This window comes from Callithrix jacchus, chromosome 11 (assembly GCF_049354715.1).
Source record: "Callithrix jacchus isolate 240 chromosome 11, calJac240_pri, whole genome shotgun sequence".
In the NCBI taxonomy this organism is placed as follows: Eukaryota; Metazoa; Chordata; class Mammalia; order Primates; family Cebidae; genus Callithrix; species Callithrix jacchus.
This window is the reverse complement of record NC_133512.1, coordinates 29,094,983-29,121,912: the sequence shown is the minus strand read 5'-3', so window position 1 is coordinate 29,121,912 and position 26,930 is coordinate 29,094,983. Positions and strand designations below refer to the sequence as shown.

At 40.3% G+C, this 26,930-nt stretch overlaps 1 protein-coding gene across 1 annotated transcript in view; it reads right to left on the bottom strand.

The window, feature by feature from the left end:
- Window positions 1-7,896: 7,896 nt before the first annotated feature.
- CPVL (carboxypeptidase vitellogenic like) overlaps window positions 7,897-26,930 on the bottom strand; it is a 157,662-nt gene continuing 138,628 nt past the window's right edge. The window contains exon 13 of the mRNA XM_002751466.7: window positions 7,897-8,136. Within this exon, the coding sequence (XP_002751512.2) occupies window positions 8,026-8,136 (111 nt within the window). The 3' untranslated portion in view covers window positions 7,897-8,025. The remainder of the gene's footprint in view (window positions 8,137-26,930) is intronic.

Genomic DNA, 26,930 nt, shown 5'->3' with positions numbered 1-26,930 from the left:
GAAAAGTAGGGGAGAATAACACAAACCTCTGTGCATTCTTAGCCTCACCAGCATTTTCTTTACTAAATCCCTCAGCATGGTACACATGGAAACGCAGCAACTATCCCTTGCCAGCTCCCATGGTACGTATCCTGGTGTGAAACTTCTGTCCCCAGAGATGCTTGTCATCACCTGCTCTCTACTCCAAATGCCAAGTTGTTCTCTTCACTTGGTGGCTTTGGGCAGAGGGGGAGAAATGGATCATCGCAAAGACCAGCAGCATCTTGAGCTTCAGAGGCGGGGGTTGCACCTGCACCTGGGGCTGGGGAGAAAGGCGCAAGCCTATGGTTCATCTCACTTTCTGGGGTGGTAGCAAACATTGCCACTGGTGGTTCAAGAACTCATTCCATTTCACCTTCTTCTGGTCTTTTCCAAGGCTTCCCACAACTTCCTTGTCTCTCTATATTCTCATCTCTGTTTTCATTTTATGGTACCTGCTGTTGGGAATCTGAGGATTTGTTTGGAGTGAAAAGTAGGGGAGAATAACACAAACCTCTGTGCATTCTTAGCCTCACCAGCATTTTCTTTACTAAAAGACAACTGCATGGGAGTTGTTGGCACTGGTAGTTTTAAACCACCTGGTTTCAGTTTATATAACTGAGTATGTCCTAATCGCACAGGATTACTGAATTGTTTTTCTCTTCCTTTATTGCCTCTATATTGAATATGTGACTATCAACTCTTTTTTTACTCTATTCCAACCCAAGAAGAGAGAAACATTCAGCTGAATGGTAGGCAATGGAGGAAAATGTGGAACTGGAGCTCAGAATTGCGTGTTTCCCTGACTGGTTCATCTTTCTCTTCTGACTGTCCAGTGAGGGAAGAATGTGATCTAGAAGCAAAACCTCAAGGAGTTTGGTTTCCTTATAAGGACAAAAAAGAATTGCATTTCTCGTTCCATAAGAAACTAGAACTTTTAAGGAACGGTTCTGAGGCACCAGCCTAACAAACAGTAACATTTTTGGGGGACAGAGGAGTTCATTTGAGGGAACCATGACTGATTAGAGATGTGTTTTCCTCTGCCCCATACAGCCCTACCAAATAAGACATTCTAGCGGAATTTTATCGTGAACAAACTACCTCATTGGAGTAAACAAAATCCACCCTCCATCCAGTCCAAGATCAGCTTCCATTTTCCAGGCAACATCACTCCAAACATTTTTCTGACAGAATTTACCCTTTTTTTTTTCACTTTGTTTATTTTTGCCCCAAAGCCTTTGGCATTCTCCTCCAGTGAGTCATACTATGGGGCCATTTCAAAATGTCCTCCATAAAGAACATTTCTCTTCCCAGGGGAGATGGGAAATTGGTCAATGACGGCATGTTCTGGCATGTTACCATGCAGTGTACGAGGATTTTAGTAAGGAAATGCCATTTCACACGCCACCAAGGCCACTTGATGGATGTGGTTGCAGGGAAGACAGCCTTCTAGATCTTTCCTGACTCTACAGAGACAAGATGGGAAAACTAAAGCATGACCATTAGGGGTTTCTTCCAGTCAGTGTAATATGGGAATTGGTCCTTCTACTCCCCCACAACAGAAGTTTAGGGCGCTCATTTGCAAATTCAGATTTTGCAACGAAATAATTAAATCATCATGGGTGGGAAGACAAAAATAAGAGGAGAGAAGGCATCTCTTCCCCTGGAAGTTCTCCAGTCTCACCCCCACTCCTCACTTCGGAGGAATTAGTCACGCTGTCTGTCCTCTGCTCTCAAAACACTTTGGGCCTTCATCTATTAAAGTAGGTAGCACCCCAGGACAAGTTATTTATGCAGTGGTCACCGGCCTTCCCTTCCTAAGCCTCTCTTCCCATTTAGAGGATCTCAGTGGCAGAGGAGCTGGCTAGATTTGTCTCCATATCTTCGGCACGCAGAACAGGACCTGTCTTCAAAAAGATGAACATGGCACATCCTGGTGTAACATGGAAGCTTGACTGAACCAGGAGTCCAGGGCAATTTCTGTTCTTGGTGCTGTGTGTCTAGATTTTCCTATTCTTCTCACACAAGATCCCACCCCACCACCCCATACTTGCAGTTCTCTCAGGCACTTCATTTGTTCCCTTTGATTCATGTATGAAAATTTAAAGTATCATCAAACATGACTACGTGTATATGTGAATTCTGATTGTAAATATTCATTGGGAAATTAGGGAAATTACCAGTGTGTATTCCCACTGCATGTCAAAATGTAGAGACCGCCTTTAATCTTTTTACAGAGCTTTGATATCTGCATATGGTGGATATTTTATGTTCTTCTAGTAACAATGCCCTGGGTTTTTTTGGTGGGGGTCAATTGTCTCCCCCACTAGGTGCGGTCCTGGTGACACTGAGTTCAAGATGGCCTGCCCTCCTTCTTCAGCCTGGGATGTGTTATCAGTGGCTGCCACTGGCTGTGGGTATGGGATTGGTGAGAGGAAATTTTTACATTAGAATTTTTTTGCAACAAACAACTCTTTTGCAATCTGAAAATTAAAAGATTTAAGAAAAAGATTAACATTTGCCCCAAAGACCTGTCTACACGCAGAGAAGTTTCTGGTGAAATCTGTGTGAGCAGCAGCAGCAGCCCTGGCTTGCTGTCCTCACACACACAACGCCCAGGGGAATGCAGACGGCCCTCGTCATACTCCTGAGGTTGCCAAAAATCCCTTTCAAATGATTGAGCAGATGTCTTTGCTTGGGTTTGAGCAGATATAAATCACAGCAGTCTGCTTTTAATTCCTAGGCTCGGTGTCTTAGGGGCAACAAAATCAATCCCTTTCAGGTTGGTTTTCTAAATTTTTTTAAATCTTCAGGATTTTAATAACAATAACCACTACAATATGCAAGAAAAAGTAAACACATCTGTGCAGGTAGCTGTGCTTCTCCCCGGGGAACACACTTCCTGTGTGGTGGTGAACAGGCCACTCCCAGTCACCTCTGCAGCTGGCCCTGACCACCAGGGGACAACCCCTCAGGGACCCAGCATGGAGAATGAAATGGTTTCTGAGCTTAGAGCCAGAGGCTTACATGGGACAAAATGGACACAGCCCAGGCCCACATATCATCAGCACTAAGAGTCAGAGGCCTGTTATTCACAAGAAACAACAAAAGGAACACCAGACTTTGCTCAGGAAATAGGGTTTAAGTCAAGCAGCTCGCCACAAGATCTTAGCCCTTGGTTTCTGGTCTTAACTGTAGTATTTTTGGTGGCATTAGAAAATATAACTTGGGAACTTCACATCAATCAATAATTACATGAAAGCTCTTAGTACTGTCCAGAGAATCACAATCCAAATTTACATTCGCCCCTCTTGGGTCTCCAGAGCGGATACTGCATCAAAAAGTTTCCAAAGATCTGGTTTACACCACTTTCCAAGTAAAGCCCATTATTAATGACAGTACAGACCCTAACACCTACCCATTGATAGGACAGGAAGAGCTGAGGGACCGGGAGCAGGATGCCTTATGGGAAGAGGATGGGGATGAACAGAGACCCACTTTGATTCCTGTTGGGCTCTGCCATTAGCTGTGTGTACGTGTCCTTCCTTCCTTTTCTTTCACATAAAAGAATCATATATTGTCAGATGCCTTGCCTTTTTTAATAACATAAAATTGGAACAAGATTTAAGGCTACTTTTAAATTTAGACTTTGTCATCTCAGTGGTCTCCAAATCTTTTTGCTTTCAACTTTATCATTTAAAAATTACTGAAGATACCTATTTAATATGTATTTTATATATTGACTTAAATTTGATTAAAATTTCATAATGTAATTATTAATACAGCAGTGGCATGATTATACTTTATAAAGAAATAATTATATTTAATTATATATTATCTGTTTATTATATAATTATATATATCTTCATAATTGTATTGATATATATTTTATAAATATATTAAATTGTCTTAATTTATAAAGTATAATCATGCCATTACTGTACTAACAATATTTACATTATGAAATTTTAATCAAAGTGGAAACTGCAAAAGGATAAAGATGAAGTTTTTAAATACTTAAGTTTTAAAAATTGTATTTAATTTTTAATGGTAAAAATGCTTTCTAAAATATTACTGTTAATATCTTCGATAGGACAATGTTTTGAATATGTCTTGTTATTTTCAAAAAGTCTTGGGTTACCCTTTTGTGATACAGCCATTCAAATGTCTGGCTATGCAGTTCAATGCTTGGTTTCAAAGTCCATCAGAGCTGAAAAAGACACTTAACAGAGATATGTCTATCCAAAAGAAAAAAATGCCTCACCAGATGAGCTTTAGTAATTCCCACATCTCATTTTGCAGTTCCATTTACTACACAAAGACAACTGGAATTTTCCTTGCTTTTAAGTTTTTTTTAGTTTTGTTTTTGTAATGTGTGTATAGTAAGATGGGAACATTCCAAACATATTTTCAAAAGGCTCTTGCCATAGATTCACTTTCTTTTGAAAAGTTAACTTTCTCACAAATTAATTTCACTAAGTGAAAATATCATTTCTACCTTGAAAAGGTGGATTGTGTGTTTACTTTTTAAAAAAATATCTGCTAGGTGACATACTAACAATCGCCACTTGCCATCATGGCACTTCTGCAATGCTGCTTTTTCTCAAAGAAAGGATCCATGACTCAGCCTCAGGTTCCACAACTCCTTTAAATGTACTACCATGAGATAAGCAGTGTGGTCCAGAAGACCCCCTTGACCGCTGGCCATCAAACTGCAAAGTGTTATAATCGTCCTACTCTTTGAAGGCTTTGTTTTTATGAAACGAATATTGACAACAGAGCAATTATTGGCAATATGCTAGATGCAGGACCGTGAGAAGATGCTTCCGTGGACCTCTTCCATATGCCTCTCCCTCTTTGCAGATGTTGTCTGCTTACAGCAATTGCAGTCACATGAGACATCTGACTGTCTCATGTCTGAACTGAGAGAGGGCATCGTGAGAATCCAGCATTAAATACTAGGAAAGCTGAACTGTGCTATCATTTTGAAATGAAGCAAATATAGACAGATATCCTCGTATTTTCTCCTTGGACTGTCACGGATTGTCTTGAACATCGATGGAGGGCATGCACTGTACTTGGAGAGTCTCTACACCAAGGGTTCTCTACAATTAAATCCAAAAACTAGTTTTTCTTTAGTTTCCCTTTCTTCTTCTAAAGTAAAATACTTGCCAGATTCAATCTTCATGGAACTGTATCCTCAAATGAGTTGCTTAGGGTCGTTCCTGGAAGTCTGACAACTGTGCCCCCACTGCCACCTCAGCACTCCCCACTGTCCTAGTACCTGGGTCAGGGAGATGATAAAAATGAAAACATCTACAATTTCCATTTATTGAGCTATTGTCGTGTGCTAGTCCCTATGCCAAGTGCTCTAGGAAAACAGTCAATTCTCTTTATCCACTGTAGCTATGTTCTATAATGTCTATGCAAACAGAATTAGAAAATTCTGAACCATTGCTTCTAAGAGAAATACAGGTTTAGGTTCCTTCAGGCTTGTGGTCACAACATTCTTGTCAACTGATCAATACATAACCTTAAGTGCGTTTCTTAGTCACCTTTAAAACGTTGATTCATTAACATCGAACTCAGGGCCAGCAGCACTTTAACTCATGCCTGAACAAACCAAAATACCTACTTCTTGTATTTTCTCTGTAAGTTACTTCATAATCTTTTGCACACTAGACAGTACTTCAGGACCATGCTTGAGGCCATTGTAAACAGCAAAATCAGCCACAAAAAAGTGCAACAATGCCAAAAAATGTGGCACAAAACAGACTTAGTTAGAAAAGGACAACTGGGCTGGGCGTGGTGGCTCATGCCTGGATCCTCCAAGGTGGCAGGATCACCAGAGGTCAGGAGATCAAGACTAGCATGACCAATATGGCAAAACCCTGTCTCTACTAAAAATACAAAAATTAGCTGGCTTGGTGGTACACACCTGTAATCCCAGCTACTTGGGAGGCTGAGGCAGGAGAATCACTTGAACCCAGGAGGCAGAGGTTGCAGTGAGCTGAGATCATGCCACTGCATTCCAGCATGGGTGACAGAGGGAGAAAAAGAAAAGGCAATTGTTTCTAGTATGAAAGCTGAGACAAGAAGGCAGAGTGTCTCCTTCTTTGACCCCAGCAGGGAACGTGTATGTTGGGCAACTGAAATTTTTTGCCACTCTGTACATGACCTCAAAAGAGCAAGTACTGATACTGGAATTATAGTTTTTAGCAAGTAGACTCCATTTGCAAACATGGAATCCTTGAATAATGAAGATCAACTGGGTCATCTCGTAGTATCCTTGTAAATAGGTACTACTCCAGTGACATGTGAACCAGATGGAACCTCAGAAGTCTCCTCTTCTGGCTACCTTCCTTGAGTTTTGGGGAGACTGGTATGATGAAGTGACTTTTCCAAAAACATCCAGCGCATGTGTGATCCATATGAGACTAAACCCAGGTCTCCCAGCCAGTCAGTGCCCTTTCCAGTTCATAGATATGGGACCAAATACAGCTAATTTTACTTGCAGAAGGGACTACATGAAAAACTTCTTGCATCCTACCCTGCCCCAGTTTATTCTCTGCAATAATTAAAATCTGCTTTTGATTAAGAATAGTTGATTTAATGACTTCTCGTACACGGGTACAATGAACAATTAAAGAAAATCACAAACCTGGATGAAATCAGGCACAAAATGAGAAACTAAAAAAATAAACTCCATAAAATATTTGCCACAAGAACAGACTTTGATTTTTAAATTTAATTCTCCAGTGAGCCAATTCATAGATGGGTAATATGAGAAGGAAGCGAGGTGGAAAAAGCCAAACGTCCTGTAGAATTTCAAAGAGATGTGAGCACATGGTGCATAAATCAAAAAGATGTGCCAGGATGTGATATTTTATTTAGAAAATGGCTAATGTATGCACATTTATAAATTTATATATTGATGCCAGCTTATCTTAATTTTTTGATATTCTAACAATTATACAAAATTAGGTTGTTCTTTATTAGGAAAAAGAAGTAGAGAATCTGAAGCCCAAATTAAAATGGATCTTGTAACTAATGTAGCCTGCAGGCTCTTTGAGAAGTGTGTACACCTCAAATGAACTAACAAACTCAAAAAAGGAAAAAGAAAATGAAAAGGCAAAGATTAAGTTTGTTCTCTGCATAAGATCCTCTGCTTATCAAGAATTGCTCCATCATCCCTTTTATGTATAAGATTTCGATTTCAAAGAATTCTTTTTTTTTTTTTTTGAGACGGAGTTTCACTCTTGTTACCCAGGCTGCAGTGCAATGGCGCGATCTCGGCTCACTGCAACCTCCGCCTCCTGGGTTCAAGTGATTCTCCTGCCTCAGCCTCCTGAGTAGCTGGGATTACAGGCATGCACCACCATGCCCAGCTAATTTTTTGTATTTTTAGTAGAGACGGGGTTTCACCATGTTGACCAGGATGGTCTCGATCTCTTGAGCTCGTGATCCACCCGCCTCGGCCTCCCAAAGTGCTGGGATTACAGGCTTGAGCCACCACGCCCGGCCCAAGAATTCTTTTAAGACTTGATACATTTGATAATCAAAATGATTATAACTTCATCCATTTATTTGGGATAATTGAGCTATTCTTATCCAATAATATTTGCCAAACATCTTCATATGCATGGCATGCCAAAATCTGTTATTGACAGAAAAAGATGAGTTACAGCTTGTTACAACTGCATTTTTCACTTGCTCTTAGAAATTAAAAATTCCTATTCAAGACCCCAACATTTCATTTATGCATCTCTGTCTCAGTGTCACATCATCCATTCCTTTCATCCTTTAAATCATGTAATTTTTACTCATACTTATGTTAATTTTATAATAAATCATCTCCCCCAAAAAACAAAAGCTGACTTGTTTCAAGGATAATTTTTATTGCTGCAGATATGAAAAGGCAATTTTCTTATTTCTATGACCTTTTCTGATTTAACAATTTTCTTTTCGGCAATTAAAACCTCTGATGTTCTCTTTTGGGAAGGCAGTTTATCCATCATAAGGATCCCATCCTCTTCCATCAATAAATCGATTAATCATGTCAAAAGCTCTCAGAGGCTGGTCATAGGGTAAAGTATGTCCTCCACCTCGAACAATTACCTTAAAAAGAAAAAGTAAAAGAACAGAAAGTTAGAGAAAGGGATATTCTAAATACATGAAAAATTTTCATTCAGAGTAAACTCTATTTAAAGCTTACATGAAATACAGAACATACTCTCCCAATGCATGTCTTTGGATAGGCTGCCTATCTGGCTATTGATGGCTTTAATAATGGGCACATTAAGGTAGAAAAGTTTTAAAACATTTAATTTTACACAACGTTGTGTTCATTTCTCATGAGTATAAAAATTGAAAATTACTCCTTGTCTTTTTCCTATTGAGAGTGATCTGCCTGCTCCCCTCAGTTGGGAGTGCTGGACTTCAAGTATTGTTACCTGGTGAGGCCCACCTCCAGCCCACTACCTCTGGGGTACATCAGGTCTGCCTACAACAGGGTGGATTGTCTATTAAATTCCACCCTTCAGTTAGCCAGCCCAATCGGCCCTCACAGTGAGCCATACCTTCCATCTTAGCCTTTATCAGTAATCAAGGGGAAATTTTCCTTCTTAAAAAAATTTAAAAAGCAAAAATATCCTTGACTGAGGTGGGAGGAGGATCTGAGCCCAGGAGTTGGAGGCCATATGCACTGCACTCCAGCCTGGGTGACAGAATGAGACCCCATCTCTAAAAAACAAAGAAAACAACCTTGACACTTGAAATAAAAGAAAGTCATGTTTTGAGCAGCATAGAGTTAAGAACATTCTTTTTCTCCAATGTTGGATTATGAAACACTTAAAAACATATGGCAAATTCAAAAACAATTCATAGTGACGATTTTGAGCCTCTCATAAACATTCACTTTACTTTGCTTTCTCATGTAAGAGTGCCTCTATCCATCACACATCTACTCATGAATCCATCTTACATTTTGACACATACCAAAGTAAAATGGGCACATAATGTGCTTCCCTCAAATACTTTAGCATCACATTAGTCATCAGAGTTCAATATATGTTTACAGATTTTCTTCTTTTGGGTCAAGTTAAGATACAATGAAATTCACTAGTCTTAAGTATAGACTCACCAGTTCTGATAGCTGCATATACCTATGCAGCCCAAGCCCTTGTTGGGTTGTATAAAACATTCCTAAAACACCTTTAATGAAGATGAGATCAAATCAACAAAAGGGCACTGGTCTCTACTCATTAAGCCTCCAGCATGTCAGCTAATATTCTAAGTAGAGGGAAATGAGAAGCTGTCATGATTCAATGCCAAAAGGGCAAGAACTGAAACAGTGCTAGGAAGTTACATGAAGGAGAGGTCAGCCTGGCCTGAGATGTCCTGTTGCATATGTGGAGAATGGGCAGACGGTAAGTGCATAAAGTGAGTAAATACATGCAAAAAGGGCATCAATTTCAGTAACTTCTAACTGCTGAATCACAATCAGCAATTAAAGGTCACTTTCACAAGGCCCTTCCTAAAAGGCTGGGTTCTTCTACTTGTCTCAATCTGAAGGAAACTGGGGCAGAAAAAGTATATTTGCATAGTGAATTTATTATATTGAAAATCTGCACCCACCTCCCAACACCCGCCATCTTACAATCTTGATGTGCAGTACGTAGGATTAACATCATTAGATGAAATTTACATTGCAGCTTGCAGCTGCATAAGCTGTGCACTGCATAACTGCAGGGAGCACCATTCACGTAAGCATTGAGGCGACTGAGCTATCTGTAATTATTCAGTGGCTTGCACAAGTCACACAACTGTAAGTCAGATAACTAGCTAGAACCCTGACTTCTGATGCGAACACTGGTGTGATGTTTTAAATTAAATCCTAGTACTCACACAATCATTCCTTACCTTTGAACTGAACTCTCAGCTTAGTCACAGAACATTTTTATTCACCTCTCAGCAGCCCTCTGAGGTTTATTGATGAAAACAATCTTGCAGATATAAACAGATGATTTTCTGTATTTTTGTATTTCTCATATTACAGCGACGGAGGCAGTCCCACTTGCAGATTTGGGACCGGACTTAATCCTTTCACATGCAAATGTGAAACTTCGGTGTTACGTTGCAGTTGATCAGTGGTCATTTGTGCCTCTTTGCAATGACAGTGGAACCTACCTACCATTTGTGTACAAGCTTGCAACTGGAAACCCAACATGCCCACTTTTTATCGCAGACTGAAATTAAACATGTGTGACAAGAACCCCTTCATAGGACCCTCTAGGGAAACTTTTGCCGCTCTGCAATCCCAGGCTAGAAATTTCTTCCTGCAGATTTTCATCCATATCTTTGGCCTTGGCAGGATCTGATGAGTGACTGCTGTGCAGCTTCAGCTCAGCTGAGGACACTTAACAAAGTCATATGTGTGACAAAACCCAGCTGCTTCAACTGGAAATGAGTTTGGCAGCAATGGTCTGGAGCAGCAATAAATTGAATACCCTAGAGCTAAAGGTCATCCTGCCCCAGAACCAGAGCTGCAGCTAACAAAGGATAAACAAAGGACAGCACAGTGTTTCACAGCCCGGGATCAGAAGTCAGAGTGCAGGAGCACCGCAAGAGATACTTCATGCTGTGTGACCTGGAACAAGGGACTTAACCTCGCTGAGCCTCAGATTCCTTTACTTCATAATTGGGAAACAAGTATTACCTTGTGGGGTAGTTGTGAGTTGTGTGAGGATTTAGTGGAATAATGTCCCTGGAATACTTAGCACAGTTCCCGGCCTGGGATGGCCTTCAGTAAATATTGGTCATTTTCATGATTCTTCCAACAATTATTCATATTCAGCATCCAGAATCAAAATGCCTATATCAGAAGGATTGCTTGAGTACAGGAATTTGAGGCTGCAGTGAGCTGATTGAGCCATTGCACTCCAGCCTGAGCAACAAAGGGAAATCCCATCTTTAAATATAAATAAATAAGTAAGTAAGTATATATGCCTCTATCAACCTTACTACCCTAGAACATAGTGTTCCTACATTTTCATCAAAAACCTTGGTTTAAAAAGTTGTTTAAAACAATGGCTCTTGGCCAGGTGCAGTGGTTCACGTCTGTAATCCCAGCACTTTGGGAGGCTGAGGTGGGCGGATCATTTGAGGTTGGGAGTTTGAAACCAGACTGGCGAAACCCCGTCTTTACTAAAAGTTAAGAACAATTAGTCATGCATGGCGGTGGCATGTGCCTGTGATCCCAGCTACTGGGGAGGTTAAGGCAGGAGAATCTCTTGAACCCGGGAGGCAGAGGTTGCAGTGAGCCAAAATGGCATCACTGCACTCCAGACTGAGTGACGTAGTGAGATTCTACCTTAAAAACAAACAAATGAAAAACAAAACAAAACAATGGCTCTCAAACTTGAATGTGCATAAAAATACCTGAGCTCGCTGGGCACGGTGGCTCACGGCTATAATCCCAGCACCCTGAGAGGCCAAAGCGGGTGGATCGTGAGGTCAGGAGTTTGAGACCCAGCCTGACCAACATGGTGAAACCTTGTCTCTACTAAAAACACAAAAATCAGCCGGGCATAGTGGTGGACACCTGTAATCCCAGCTACTCAGGAGGCTGAGGCAGGAGAATCGCTTGAACCCGGGAGGCGGAGTTTGCAGTGAGCTGAGATTGAGCCATTGCACTCCAGCCTGGGTGACAGACTTTGTCACAACAACAACAACAACAACAACAAAAACCTGAGCTCATTAACAGTTTGTGAGGCATCACCTCCAGACCTTTCCAAGGTCCAGGGCAGGGCCTATGAATTTGCATACCTAACAACTGCACAGTGATGCTGATGCTGCTGTTCCAAATACTCGTTGAGAACCACTGTTTAGAATTTTTTCTGTTCTGCAGCAAACCAGGGAATTCTCTGTTTATATCAAGGGAGAATACAAGTAGAAATTTGTTTAACACCTACTCACGACCTCACGTCCTGGGCATCCACTCCCCTGGTACTCACTGACACACACATTCACACACACCTTCCCTGTCCATAATAATCAAGTGGCGACGGGGAGCTGAAGGGGTCGTGTGTTCTTACTCTTCTTCTCAGTGACCTACCTGACCCCAGTCCAATTTCCGAGTTGCCATATGTGATGACCCAGTGACACGGTAAATTGTGTCATTAAGACTGGGGGAAAAGAAAGCTCGTTAAGGAACAAAGCTTATTTCACATGCCACAAAATTCCCAAACAACGCATATTCTCAAGCAGATTCGCACACAGCATTTTACTGATATTAACTTCAAAACTAAATATATTTTTGAATGTGGAAAAATAAACCACTCTGTTGTTTATAGTCAAGCAACTCATCATTCACAAATCAAAGACACAGGCCACTCGGCAGCTTTTAGAGGTGAGTAACAAAATGTGGCGGGGCTGTAATTACATATTTAAGTGTGACAAGAGTCATCTGAGGGCTCCCTGGATAGAACTGTCTATTTTGGGTGCCTCCACACTAGAGCGGAAGCCTCTAAGCTCATGTGTTCCAGATGTTCAGGGGGTCACAAATGTGTCATGAATTTCAACAGGGTTATACAAACACTTTAAAGCGTCATTCCCCTTTATTTTTTAGAAAACAATGTAATTCTCCCTGGAACTAGAAACACAGACCGGGCAGTAAAGGCTTCCCAGTTGTGCCTGTTTAGATGACAGAAAAGAGAGAGAAGTTCACAGTGGGCTTGTTGATGGAGATGTGTCAGGGGAAGCTCCTTGGGGGTCTTGAAGGAGATCACTGAATGGAGAGTGGTGGGCGGGGTGGGGGTGGAGGGATCACCGCCGACAGAGGAAACTGTGTGGGGCGTGAAACTGTGGGTGCGTGCAGCAGAGGGATCACCGGAGATAGAGGAAACTGTGTGGGGCGCGAAACTGTGGGTGCATGCAGCAGAGGGATCACCGGAGATAGGGATCACCTGCAGCAGTCTGTAAGTCGTCCCATTCGTGCAGGAATAGAGGGAAACAGGAGAGAGATGAACAGGCAAACGCTAGCCGGACCATGTGATGCCCCAGGCTGGGATGAGTGGACCTTATCCTATAGGGCTTTAAAATCAACTTGGTAAAATACACTTAACATAAAATTACTATTTTAACCATTTTAAAGTGTACAATTCAGTAGCATTTAGTACATTCACAGTGTTGTGCCACCACTATCTAGGTGCAGAATATTTTCATCACCCCAAAGAAAACTCATATACATTAGTAATCACTTCTCACTCCCCTCTCCCCAACAGCCTCTGGCAACCATTAATCTGCTTTCTGTCTCTATAGATTTGCCTATTCCAGATATATCCTAGGGGGTTTCAAGTAGGGTAGTGACATGCTTCTATTTGCATTGTAGAAGAATGACTTAGTATCTAAGGAGGCAAATTAGGAGACTACCAGATCAGGAGAGAGACGCTATGGGCTCATGGGAGGGATGGAGAGAAGGGGAAAGAGAAGAGGGTAGTAAGGTGGAACCAACAAATCAGTGATTAACCAGATACAAAGTGAGACTTTCTCTACCCATCCCCAATACATCCCATTTCAGGCTTCTGACATGGGCAAATTTGTAAAGGTGGTGCTACCTACCAGGAAAGAGAAAAGAGCCATATGGGAGCTGCAAGTTAGGGAGGCAGAATATGTAGGATAGGTTTATGGTTTCTGCTTTCCAATACAGAATGATGCATACCCTCAAGAGAATCTTGCTTGTTGTGGTTTCTGATTTACACGGAAGTTCTTCTGACTACTTTTATTCCATTCCACATTTACTAAATCTTATCTTTCAGTTTGCTTTCAGACACTAACTCTAAGTAGAAATAAGGTAAATAGCATTCAAGTAAAAATATATTGAAAAGGTACTTGGGAATGAGAATAAAAAACAAGGCAAAGCTTGTTAGCAGACCTCCTGACAAAGAATGCAATAAGTCGCTTTCGAAAGAAAGAAAAAAACAGAGCAGAGATCAAGGCTGGGAGTTGCCCCAGCAGCACTCAGGGAAATGATTCTTGAGGTCTCCCACTGCACATTTCTGATGTAGCAAATGGTTATTGGATAGAACGAGAAAAGGAGCTCCTAGGTGCTTCGGGAGACCCACATGTAGCCATCACAATGGTATACATTCCTAGAGCAGTTTAGACCTTTGGTGCTCCTTTACAGCATCCCCAAAGGGCTTCCTATATACACCATTTAATCAGTTCAACAATACTGTTTGTAATTTAGGACTTTCACTTCTGACTGTGACCATAGCTTGTATCGACCCAACCTCATTTCATAGAACAACAATAGAAGCTGAATTAAAAAGAAAACCACTGTTTAAAGGTATCAGAGAGCAACCAAGCCTTGGGAGGCCGTGATGAAAGAGAAAAGAGAATCACAAGGAAGTGAGCCTAACATTTTGTGCTGCTTTTCCCTTTGGAAAATTCAGCAATATTTAAGCTTCTCTGACCAAGATGCCAAGTCAAAAGTAACAGATAAGAGAATGAAAAGCTCAGTAGTAGTATGGTGCTTGAGAGACCAAAAAGCAAAACAAAGAAAACCCCGAAAGAAACAAAAGAATTGGAGTTGCAAGCCTGTTAAGGAGGGACAGCCCTGGTAAACACCACAGGCCTTCCGTTCCATCCATAGAAGACAATCCTTGGAAGTAATAAAAAAACAAACAGGTTAGTCCTCACAAACCTTGAAATCAAGCACTGAAACAATCCTCTCAACCCCATACTGAATCAAGATGATATGCCTTTACTCTGCCTTCTAGAAAAAATTAAATCCTTTTGGAAGAAAAATAACATTTTTCTTCATACTTTTTTGTACATTTTTTCCTACATTTAATAAAATTTAGTAGGCGTGGCAAAGAACAAGAGCAAATGACTGAGATTAAAGGAGATAGAAGATAACAGAAAGAGACCACAAGGGATCCAGATACTAGAGTTACCAAGTACACATTTTAAAGTAACTGTGAACAAAATATGTAAGATATTAGGTAACACAAGAGATCATTCACCAGAGAACTAGAACATGTAAAAGAGAATCAAATGGAAACTCTTGAACGAAAAAGTTATTCATTAATTGTTCACTGAAATTAAGAACTCAATAGATGTTTTAGCAATAGATTTGACATGGTAGAAGAAAGATGTATGAACTGAAAGTTAGGTCAGTAGAGGATATCCAGACTTAAGCATGGAGAATAAAGGTATGGAAAATACGAGAGAGAGAGAGAGAGAAAAGAAAATATATGAGACAATGAAACATTTAACTTATGTTTAACTTGAGCTCTAGGATACAATGATAAGGAAGAAATGGGGCAAAAGAAATAAATAGTAACATTCAGAGATATTGACTGAAAAATTTTCAAAATTGACTAAAGTTACCAAGCCAGTTTTGAGAAGCTCTATGAATCCTAGATCGAATAAACACAAAGCAAACTAACCACATAATAGTACACATAATATATTAGTAACAGTGTATTATACTATAGTATGTGTATGTGTATACACACAGACACGCACTTGCCAGAATATTTTCCTAAAATCAAAGAGAGAGAAACCCTTAAAAGCTGTCATAGAAAAGGAAACAGTACTTTCATTTACTTCAAAGAAAGAAGAAAGCTGACTACTCAACAGAAACGATGAAAGCTGGAAGACAGTGAAATAATATCTTAAAAGTTCTGAAATATCTGCTAACCTAAAACTTCTATAGAAATGAAGACCTTATTAAGATATTTTCAAGGAAACAAAAAATTGGAAAAAGTTTTTGTCAGCAGACCAGCACTAAAAGAAGTACTAAAGACTATTCTTCAGACAGAAGGAAAATTATCCCTAGTGGAAACATGGAAATGCAGAGGAGAATGAACAGCATCTGAGAATTTACATATGTGAACAAAAGTAAAAAGTATCAATAATAATAATGTCTTCTGGAGTTTGAACTATGTAGGAGCTTTTCAGAAGACAATATTTGCACTAAGATGGTGTAAAGTGAGTGTAAAATGTTGTAAGGCAGCAGTTCCCCAACCTTTTTGGTACCAGGGACCAATTTTGTGGGAGACAGTTTGTCCATGCACAGGTGTGTGAAGTGGGGGATGGTTTGGGGATGACACTGTTAGCTTTATTTCACCAGATCAGTTAGATGTGCTTTGAATGTGTCTATCAAAAAAAAAGTCATGGGAAATTTTCTCTATATTAACTCTAAGAATTTCTGCATTAACTTCAGCAAGATTGGAATGAATGATCAAAGCTTTCTCTTTCCTTGGTCATTATAGTTAATGAAGATCTCAAGCAGAGTACAGAATAGTAGGAAGCCATTTGGCCTGATGGTTAAGAGCATGGACTCGGGATTTAGCAGCTCTGGGCTTGAGCCCAGTTCTGTGACTCTGGCACAATGGCTTAACTGTCTCTATTTTCTCATTTGTAAAATGGGATAAGAATTTTGGTGATCACTTGTCCCATTTTGCCTAGGACCAAGAGATTTCTGGGAACATAGGGCTGTTAGTGCTAAAAGTAAAAAAGTGTCAGACAATTTGGAATGGTGGCTCACTCTATGAAAATTTAAGTTTTTGTAAGGATTCAGAGACAATGTTTACAAAATGGTGCACACGGCATCCAGTCTACAAATATGTCTTTTGTTTTTCTTTTTTTGACAGGATCTCACTCTGTGGCCCAGGCTGGAGTGCAGTAGTGTGATCTTGGCTCCTTGCAACCTCTACCTGCTAAGTTCAAGCAATTATTTGTGCCTCAGCCTCCCAAGTAGCTGGGACTACAGGCATGTGTCACCACACCTGGCTAATTTTTTATATTTTCAGTAGAAACGGTGTTCCACCATGTTGCCCAGGCTGGTCTCAAACTCCTGGGCTTAAGGGATCCTCCCTTGGTCTCCTGGAGTTCTGGGATTACAGATGCAAGCCATTGTGCCCGGCCCATTACAAATATGTCTTAAGTTTGCACCACGTGCCAGTGTATTAGAAAGATAATAAGCACTCAACCAATGGTCACCATACTACTATTATCTGAGGTTTTATGATCAAAAGAACATTTTTTCCCTTTAAGAAGCGGAGTAAGAGCAGAAGTTAAAACACTAATAAATATAACATTCATTACTGCACTTTTTCAGAAGAAAAGGATTACAATACAGTCTTCAGAAGGGGAAATGTTTCTTTTCCAGGCTTCCTTAATTTCCCTTTTATGAATCCTCCCTTTCCCTGGAAAAGGTCCCAATTAAATTAATGAAGCAGCTTGAATGTGAAAGCAAACCTCTGTCACTGCACTCAACTCTGCTACAGTGAGTTTTAGCCCTGCCAATGTCATGATCCATCCCATTCTTTCCCTTTACCCCCGTCCCCTTTCACCACATGCAATGCCAAACACCCTTTTCTTCCTACACAGAAATGCCAGGAAAGCAAGACCTTACTTGTCTTAGCAGAATCGCAAAAAACCGTTCTGTCTTTTCCCCCTTTTAGGAACCCACTTACAACACAGGATTTGATGCAATTCAAAAGTAATCAAGATTTCCCTTCCTCATTCTCTCCTTCCCTGTCCAGTTTTTATATTTGATATCCTCAAGAGGATAAAAAGCACAATCCGGTTCATTATTTACACTTACTCAATATCTAGCTTTATGATCTACTTTTGTAATTTTCTTTTGGAAGAGAGAATAAGAATGGGGAGGGAAGGGGCAGAGGTTATAGCAGTAAATGCTCTTGCCAGAAGTGTTGCAAGACTTAGACCCTGACTCATCATCTTCTGGGTACCATGGAAACAAGAGCCAGCTAAGCTTCTAAAGATTTACTTCCTGCTAACAGCAATGCGAGATAGTTCTAGCAGCAGTATGCAAGTGCTCCCTCTCACTGGATCAGGAGACCCAATTGTGCACATTCCTACTCAACTCCATGTTTAGTGATGTGAAGTTGGCAGCTTGAAATTGGCTGTGTGAAAGTATTTACACTATGGGAAATGGCAAACACTGCAAATCGATGCCCTCTCTCCCCAGTTTACTCCCAGACTCCTGGTTCTCTGACATTTTGGCTGTCCTTGGGAAAGAGGAAACATTCTGGCATTCTTTGCTCCCCAGGTGAACCTAAAGAAATTGCATCTGTGGTAAATTACTATGTCTAAAACTTCTTTGAAACCTTGGCTCTGAAAATCAGATAAGCTAAATTTCAAAAATTTGCAGAAAGGTGAGAAAGGCCTGTCACTTGTCTCCATTTCTGCCTGCCCTCACTGAGTTCTAGAGTAATTGACAGTAACAGAATTTCAACACCATGCTACAACATCTACAAGACTCTTCCATTTATATCAGAGCACCGTGAGATGCTCCAGAGCTGATCCGTTTAAGGCAACTCCAGACCAGACAGTGTATCTGGATTCAACTATGTTCTTGACCCACAGCCTAAGGGAGCGCCAGAACCCCTATATGTCTCTAGGCTCTGGGAATTTAGAATACAGAGCATGCCAAATAGCATGATAGTTTCATGATGCCATTTGTTAAAATAAAACAAGGTACATGGTTTTCACTGCCAACCCCAAAACTGCTCAAGGCAAAAATACTGCTTTAGTCTAACTGACAGTGTAGCACTGTCTTACCAGAATTTTGTCCCATCCCTCTATTTCTCTATCCTACTCCTCTTTCGCCTTATTTGTTTATTTGTTTTAACATCCCACGAGTGATTTTGAAAGTCTTTGGTTACACTCCGAATTAAAACAACAAAAAGTTACTGTATATAAAGCAAACCCCAATTCCCTCTTTGTTCTTCAAATATCATTAATTTTTAAAGCCCATTCTCCATGTGTGGATAATACTCTAAAATATAGACCTCTTAGTATTTATCCACTTTCCATTTAATGAAATGGTTCTCTGTAAAATTTCAATAGATTATTAAAAACCACTCAAGACCTGAGAAAGTTATGCATTGTTGCCTAGCTGTTATACCTCAATAAATAGATCTGCTAGCCAATTTATATTTTTAAACAATACAATAAATTAGCTCCCAGAGTACTAACTAAGTGCATATTTGGGTAGCTTAATTTAGAAGCATTCTTCTTATGCTAATCGGTCCTCTGTAATGAAATAGAACCACATGAACTAAGAAGACTCTTGGCAAATAATCAGAGTAAACTGGGAGTTGCTATTATTATTTCCTTTGTCTTCAGGAAGCAAGCTGTGTGGTTTTTTTAAGAGAAGGGAAAAAAACAAAAACCAGGAATTCAATTATTTTTACAGGAGAGGATGCTCTAGTCAGCACTGAGGTAATGAAATTTCTACAACTCCTTTTATAAATTTGTGTCCCAGAATATTTCTCATTTTTCTTCCATGCAACACAGAAAGGAAATAGTCTTTGGCTGACATAAACAATGCAGTCTTTAGTTAGAAGGGAATTGTTTTGAACTGTTCATTATCTCAGCATGTCTATTTCCTACAAGACACTTTGGTATGTACAACTGGTGAACAATCATAGCCCTCCTTGAGAGATATAGTATTAAAACACACACACACACACACACACACACACACACACACACGTCACTCAGAGGCAAAGGAGAGGGGCATGGGAATGAGGTAGAGGCCAATTTGATTTTAATTCACCAAACATTTACTCAGTGCCACAAACGGTGCTAAGGGGTATGCTACAAAAATAAATATTTTAAAACAAATTATTCGTGTCCTTAAGGAACTCAGTATTGAATAGAGGAGGAAGGCAATTAAGGAGTTGAAGTGTGAAACCCCAGTGTAGTACATGCAACAGAAGATATACAGAGATGGAGACAGTTGCTGAGGAGGTATTCTGGGGAAGGATCAAGCACGCCAAGGTTACCAAGACTGAAAGGGAAATGGGACTTTTCCAGGTATGTCAGAGGAGTAGAAAGGGCCTCATAAGGCAAGAGGAGAAAATCCCATGTGAATTTCTGGGTGCATGCTTGGAGGAGGATATGGTATTTTGTTTTTCACCATTTAAAATGCAAAGGAGGGAGAGGGTAAGAGTTAAGGATGGGAAAGAAAACAGAGGCCAGATCAAATCTCTTCATTAATCCAGGCAGAGTTTGGACTTTATTCTGTAGGTATCAGAGTTAGTGAGAGGTTTTAAACAAGGAAGAAACACCATTAAACTTGCATTTTGGAAAAAGCACAGAGGGGAGGGTAGATTGGTGAGGAAGGAGACCAGCTGAGATCAGTCAAGTGGGCTACTGGAAAAGGAAAACAAGTTTCAACAACAACTTAAAACAGTTATTCAGAGTGTTCTTGAATAACATCTTAAAACTTTAAAAAAAAAAAACCACAAGGCAAAAACTTTCATTTTGAAATTTATAATGTGGGATAGCCCTCATGTTTCTTTTAATGTCCACAAAATACTCCCTAGTTTTGTTGGTTTCTATAAATGCAGTGTTTTTCTTTTTTGCTAGTTCTTGTGGTTTCTATGCTGGGCACTGGGAAATGAATAAAATCAGGCCAGCAAGGATATCATAAAGCAGATGCGAGAAATGCGAGCTAAAGAACTGGGTGAGTGATATTTGCCAATTGCTATTATTCTTAATTTTCTGGTAAGACTCACAGCAAAGCAACTGGATAAAGTTAACTTCTCTGCCTTGTTGTTTCAATGGAAAAGTGATGGGAGTGAGAGGAATTTTGCCATAAAAAGATTCATTTTCTCTCTATGGTCTGGGGATTGCTGGCGAACCCAAGGCGTAAGCTGAGATCTGTTGATTTTATTTACTTGTTGCTTCTTACTGAGTCACTGTTGGAAGAGTTGAATTGAAAAGATGCTGAGGGAATAACTTTCTGAATTTTTTTGAGTTGGAGAATCTGCTAGCCAACTTCAGCACAGGACACCCAGGAAGAAAAACGAAACTATGTAACCACCAGGACTTGGATGTGAAATGTCCACTCCGCCTTCACTGTGTGTGTGGACACCAAAGTCCTTTCATTGGATGGCATTAAAAAAGGAAACAAAACAACAAGACAGGAGACAGCCATGGAAAGAGAATACAAAGAAAGGACAGTAAGCCCTCCTTTAACAAGCTCACGTGGAAAAACTAGAGGCAAGCCCAAGTGCTTGCTGAGATCATGGAATAATCAGAACTCTTCTACATTACTGACAAGAATACGATTGATTTGGAAAACAGTTTGACATTATGCAGTGAGGTTGGACACAGGCACAAGGAGGTATGTTCAAAAACATCCATAGCAGCACTATGTGTAGAAGCAAAATACTGAGAACAACCCAAATGTTCATCAGTGCTGGGATGGATGAATAATAGACTTCTATAATAGACTATGCAGCAATGAAAAAGAATAAGACACAATCAAGCATATCAACATGGGTGAATCTCACGTATAGTGTTGAATACCAAAAGTATCTAATTCCTTTTCTATACAATTAATATGGAAAGTAAGATATTATATATGGATACGTATATCTGCAGTAAAACTATTAACAACTAGAAAAGAAAGAGGATGATAAAGGCAAAACTCAGGACAGCACTTTACCTGCAGGGGTAATTGGGAAGGGCAATGTTGTAGTTTTTAAACTGGCTGGTGAGTACAAAAGTGTTCGTTTATCACTGTTTTATCTTACACAGCATTGTAAATATTCTTTGGTATGTATTCAATTTTAAATTTTAAAAAAGAAAAAGCAAAACCACCTATTGATACTGCCATCCTTGCAAAAATGAATCTTTAGGAAGCTTAACAGAGTCTCTGCTGCACCTTTTTCTTCTCCCCTACAAAGAGATGATGAGATTGGCCCCATGTCTAAAACAGTGTGTGGGGAAGGCATGGAGAAGCAATTGAATTCAAACAAAGTCAAAAGTGGGAAGTCCCCTTCTGGCAAGCAGCTCTAAGATGACAGAGCTAGTGCCAGAATCTCAACCTTGGGACTCTGGTTCCTGCATAAAAAATAAATATTAAGAACAAAAATAAATACCCGCATCTCCATGCTGGACAGCAGAAGAACAATAACTTGCCAAATATTTGGGTTTTTTTGTTTTGATAGTTTTTTACTCTCTAAATGTAAGCTCCTATGTTTCCTGTCTTCCATATGTTAGAAGCTCAGTACAAACGGGAGAAAAAGAAAAGGCTGGATGCGCCTCGTTTATTGCAGACAGGGATGTTTCAGATATTGTTAAACTAGAAGGGACTCAATGCTTTAGAAACAACTCATTACTCAATTCAGCCACTTTTATTTCCTATTAGCCTGTCATATAGCAAAATGACTAACTCATCCCTCTCTGCTACTACTACCTTTTGACAAGACAGTCTCTTTGTTGCAGTCAAGTTAAAACTGGATGCAACTGTGGTAGTTTCAGGTCTGTCTGATAGAGAATATTGAACTGATTTCATCATCTGAATCTTTAATACAAAATGTCTCTTAAGGACTCTATGAACGGAGTGAGAGCTGCTTGCCCTGTGAAGTAGATTAATGCTAAGAGAGATTCCTAAGGTAATAGAAACCTACATTTATTTTATGCTTATTAGGTGGCTGGTAGAGAGAGGGTCAAGTAATGATAAGCATTACCTCAATTCATCCTAATAAAGAATCCTCCTGGGAAAGTGGTAGGTGATAATATTATCCCCATTTCACAGGTGAGGGAGTTCTTGGAGAGGTTAAGTAACTGCCCAAGGTCATACAGCTGGTACATGGCAGAGCAGGGATCTAATCCAAGCCTAACACAGTATCCATTCTCTTAATCCCTATAATACCACTTGAATATGGTCACCAAAGTAGTCAGAATTGCCAATGTAATCAACTAGAAACAAAATACATGCCTACTTGATAGCTTAGCTCATAAAGTCTGTCTGGTATAAGCAAAGGTGATAAGTGATTTGGGCTGGGGAGAGTCTATAAATTATTTTCAACAATTCAAATAGTCTAATGCATGGGTTCTTAATCTTTTTGTGCTACAGTCTCCTGTCGGTGTCTGGTGCAGCCTATGGACACCTTCTCACAATAATGTTTTAAAATACATGCTGGCTGGGCATGGTGGCTCATGCCTATAATCCTAGTACTTTGGGAGGCCAAGGCAGGAGGATCACTTGAGCCCAGGAGTTTGAGACCAGCCTGAACAACATCTCTACAAGAGAATACAAAAATTAGCCAGGCATGGTGTCATGTGCCTGTGGTCCCACATACCTGGGATGCTGAGGTGAGAGGATTTGTTGAGCCTGGGAGTTAAAGGCTGCAGTGAGCCATAATGGTGCCACTGCACTTCAGCCTGGGTGACGGGGCAAAACGCTACCTTAAAATAAATAAATAATGCACAATGCACATGCAGGCACATATATATATATATGATATACATACACATTATGGATTGCAAATGAAGCATTACATTGAAATAATCAAAACAGTAAAAAATTTGTGAGGTAGCAACTTATATACTTCTATATTAGCACATTTGGTAGGAGAAACCAGAGGATCTGAAAACTACTATAATTCTAATTGTAGTAATAAGCATAAAAGGTTTTCAAGCACATCTACAACAATGTTTGTGACAATTGGTATGAGAATACCTCTGCTTTCTATTGCAGACAAAAGTCAAAGGTACTTCTGTGCCACTGTGATTTGTTGCCTACATTTATAATGGAAGGAAATGTGAAATTTCACAATTCATAATGAAAGGAAATGCTATTTCAGTTAGAGGTTAGTGAAAATAAAGATGGAATTTTTTCCCAAGTTCACTGACGACTCCTTGAATCCTAACCACAGACCCTTATTCCAGGTTAAGCCTCCTTATTAAATAACCTAATGACTGACTAATTAATGGAAATACTGAGCTTACTTATAATAAAACTTCAGTCAAAAACGCTGCACTTTTTTGTGGCTTTGACATGGAAATGTATGAATCTAGTATAATATTTTACCAATAACTAATATCCACAAAAAAATTCTCTGTGGCCGGTGGGCATCTTTGATGCAAACCATCACTCTGGATGATGTTTAAAGCAGACACTGCTTGATAGTTTTTTTCTTGTTGGAAGACAACACAGGCATACGATCACCTGAGAGCACTGTACACTGGGACCACACAGTTTCAACACAGCACAGCACAGCTGGAAAAAGGAAACTCATGCTTTTAAATAAATAAAAAGAGTTTTCTAAAACTCTAAATTCCCAGCGATCTATCAGTAATTGAAGAGAACAAAGACCTCTTGTAAACCTACAGTGCACGGCAGAGATTGAAGTCTACAATTTAGATTCAGGTGTTGGCTGAGGATTTCAGAGAACTGGTGCCACACCAGTTGATACTACTGACTGGAAGACACACTTCTAAATGTGATGCTTCAGGTCAATGGCTGGTTTGTAAAGAGTAAAACTGTTCTAAAATTTCTGGTTGGCTTGTAAGTAATAAAAAGGATTTAGAACACTCTTCAGGAATCAGAATGAAAGTTTCTCCACACATAAGCCCCATGGAGGTTCCTGCAAGATGGCAGCCATGTGACTACCAATAGAGGGACAAAACACATCATAGTTTAGGGTTCCCAAACTGGCTGCATATTAGAAACCTCTATGAAGCTTCAATACCAAAGCCCAGGTTCTACCCCAGACCAATAAAATCTGGAGAGTGGGTGTGGAAATCTGTATCTGCAAGGGTTGAGAGACATTGGGTTAGGGCAAAGTAGTAGGTGAAAAAATGGCTCCATATTCTTTGCCATTCTTCTCACCAAGAGGAATCTGGCTTTGCTCTGTGATTTGCACCGACCAAGAGAGAATGAAATGGAGAGAATATTCTGGGACTTTTGAGTACAGGCCTTAAAAGGACTGGCATCTTTTGCTTCTCCATTTGGAAGACCAGCCTGCTGTGTTGTGATAAAGTCCAGGCCAGGGCACTATGTGATTAGAGGCCATATGGAGAGAGAAACAGAGAAGTGGAGATCATCTTGGATGTCCCAGCTTTAGCCAAACTCCAAGCTGAATGCAGCTGCACATGTGACCTCAGCCTACCCCATCTGAATCAGACCCACCCAGCTGAGCCCACTCAATCCACATATTTGTGAGAAATAACAAATTAAGCCACTGAGTTTTGGCGTAATTTATTATTCCATGACAAATAACTGAAAAAGGGAAACATTTTTTGATGATTCTTTAATCTTTTTCCCGAAAGAGCCATCTTGCCTATCTGGGATCTTGATATGAGTAAAAACCAAGGCCTGATCCATCTTTCTAAGGCAGATATTAAGACATAATTACACTGAGAACTGAGGCAAAATTTGATAGCATGCAAACAAAGAAAGACCAAGTTCTCATATTAGGCAAACCATCAGCTCCTGCTGCTCCCCACTTCCTGCGCCCAAATCCCTGAGAGCTAGCAAGTGCATTATCTGGGTGGCATTTTTGGTAGACATAGAGATGCACCCCACTGAACCCCTCTTCAAGGAGGTACTTGCTGCTCAGATGCAGGGAGTGCATTCAGCAGGCAGCCCCCAGCTCTCAGCTCCTTCAGGGTCTGTCTCGACTGCAAAGAGCTGCCTTTCCCAAGATGATGACCTTCCTGGGGCAGCCCAAATTTGGTGAGTCAAAGAGCTGGGCATAAAAGGCCTCACTATTTTGGCCCAGTGTGGGACACTCTGATAGAAAATATGCTCCCAGGAGTTCCCTTCCCAGTGTGTCTGGCCTGTATCACAGTTTGATTTCTCCCTTGGTCCAATCCTGCCCCTATACCCTTCCTTCCACAGGTGTTGGTCTCTAACAAACTATTCGCACCCAAAACTTTGCCTCAATGCCTGCTTTTGAAGGACCTAACCTGTGACTTCCAAGAAGCTCTCTGGCTGGGAGGTGGGGTATGGTTTGATTACTGTGTTCTGGTTTTCTGCCCACAGTCTGATTCCCATAAATGGACAGAGGAACTCTGCCCATGTCAGGAAGATAGAGACAAAGAACCCATGAAAGAAGATATCTATCACTGTAGAAGGTGACTGCTGGTCGGGAGATGAAGATTCTGTTTGCTCATTTCTGTAACAAAGCCAAAACTTTTTTTTTTTTTTTTTTTGAGACAGGGTCTTACTCTGATGCCCAGGCTGAAGTATACTGGTGTGAATATAGCTCACTGCAGCCTTGACCTCCTGGGCTCAAGTGAGCCGCCCATCTCAGCTTCCCAAGTAGGTGGGACTACAGGCATGCACCACCACACCTGGCTAATTTTTTTTTTTTTTTTTTTGCAGGGACAGGGTCTTACTATGTTGCCCACCCAGGCTGGTCTTGAACTCCTGGGCTCAAACGATCCTCCCACCTCAGCCTCCCAAAGTGTGGAGATTCCAGATGTGAGCCACCACGCCCAGCCAAGGCCAAAACATTTTTCCATGGAATTAACTGTATTTGGTTATCATTGCCTTAAGCCTGTAACAGTTATTTTCCTCCATTCAATATGTTTTTGAAAACTTCATTCCCTCTCATCTAGTCAAATGCAAAAGTGACATCTGTGGCTTGTTGCTTCCTCTGATCATGTCAATGTTATCAAGGACTTGCTGAAGACCTTTCTGGAACTGTTCCTTCAGAAAAAGTTCACAATGCTTCCTAAGCTGTTTAAAATTCTTAATAAAACACACAAAAAAATGAATTGTCAGCAGTAATACCAAGAAAGGCAGGTGGCTAGCTGTCTATCATTTCCTCTGTGGACTATCTGTGAAAACGTTCAAATCCTGGCCTGATTCCACTCGAAGGACTGTGGTCATTCTTTCCTCCATATTCTACTGGTATGTACTCAAGAAACAAACTCAAGTTAATTTGAGTTTTAGAAAAGCACAATTGGAAAGCTGTGGTTGTTACTGCTTTCTGCAGACAAACCATACCTCATCCATCTCCTTATAAGAAGTCCTCTTTTTTTTTTTTTTTTTGAGACAGAGTTTCACTCTCGTTACCCAGGCTGGAGTACAATGGTGAGATCTCGGCTCACTGCAACTTCCGCCT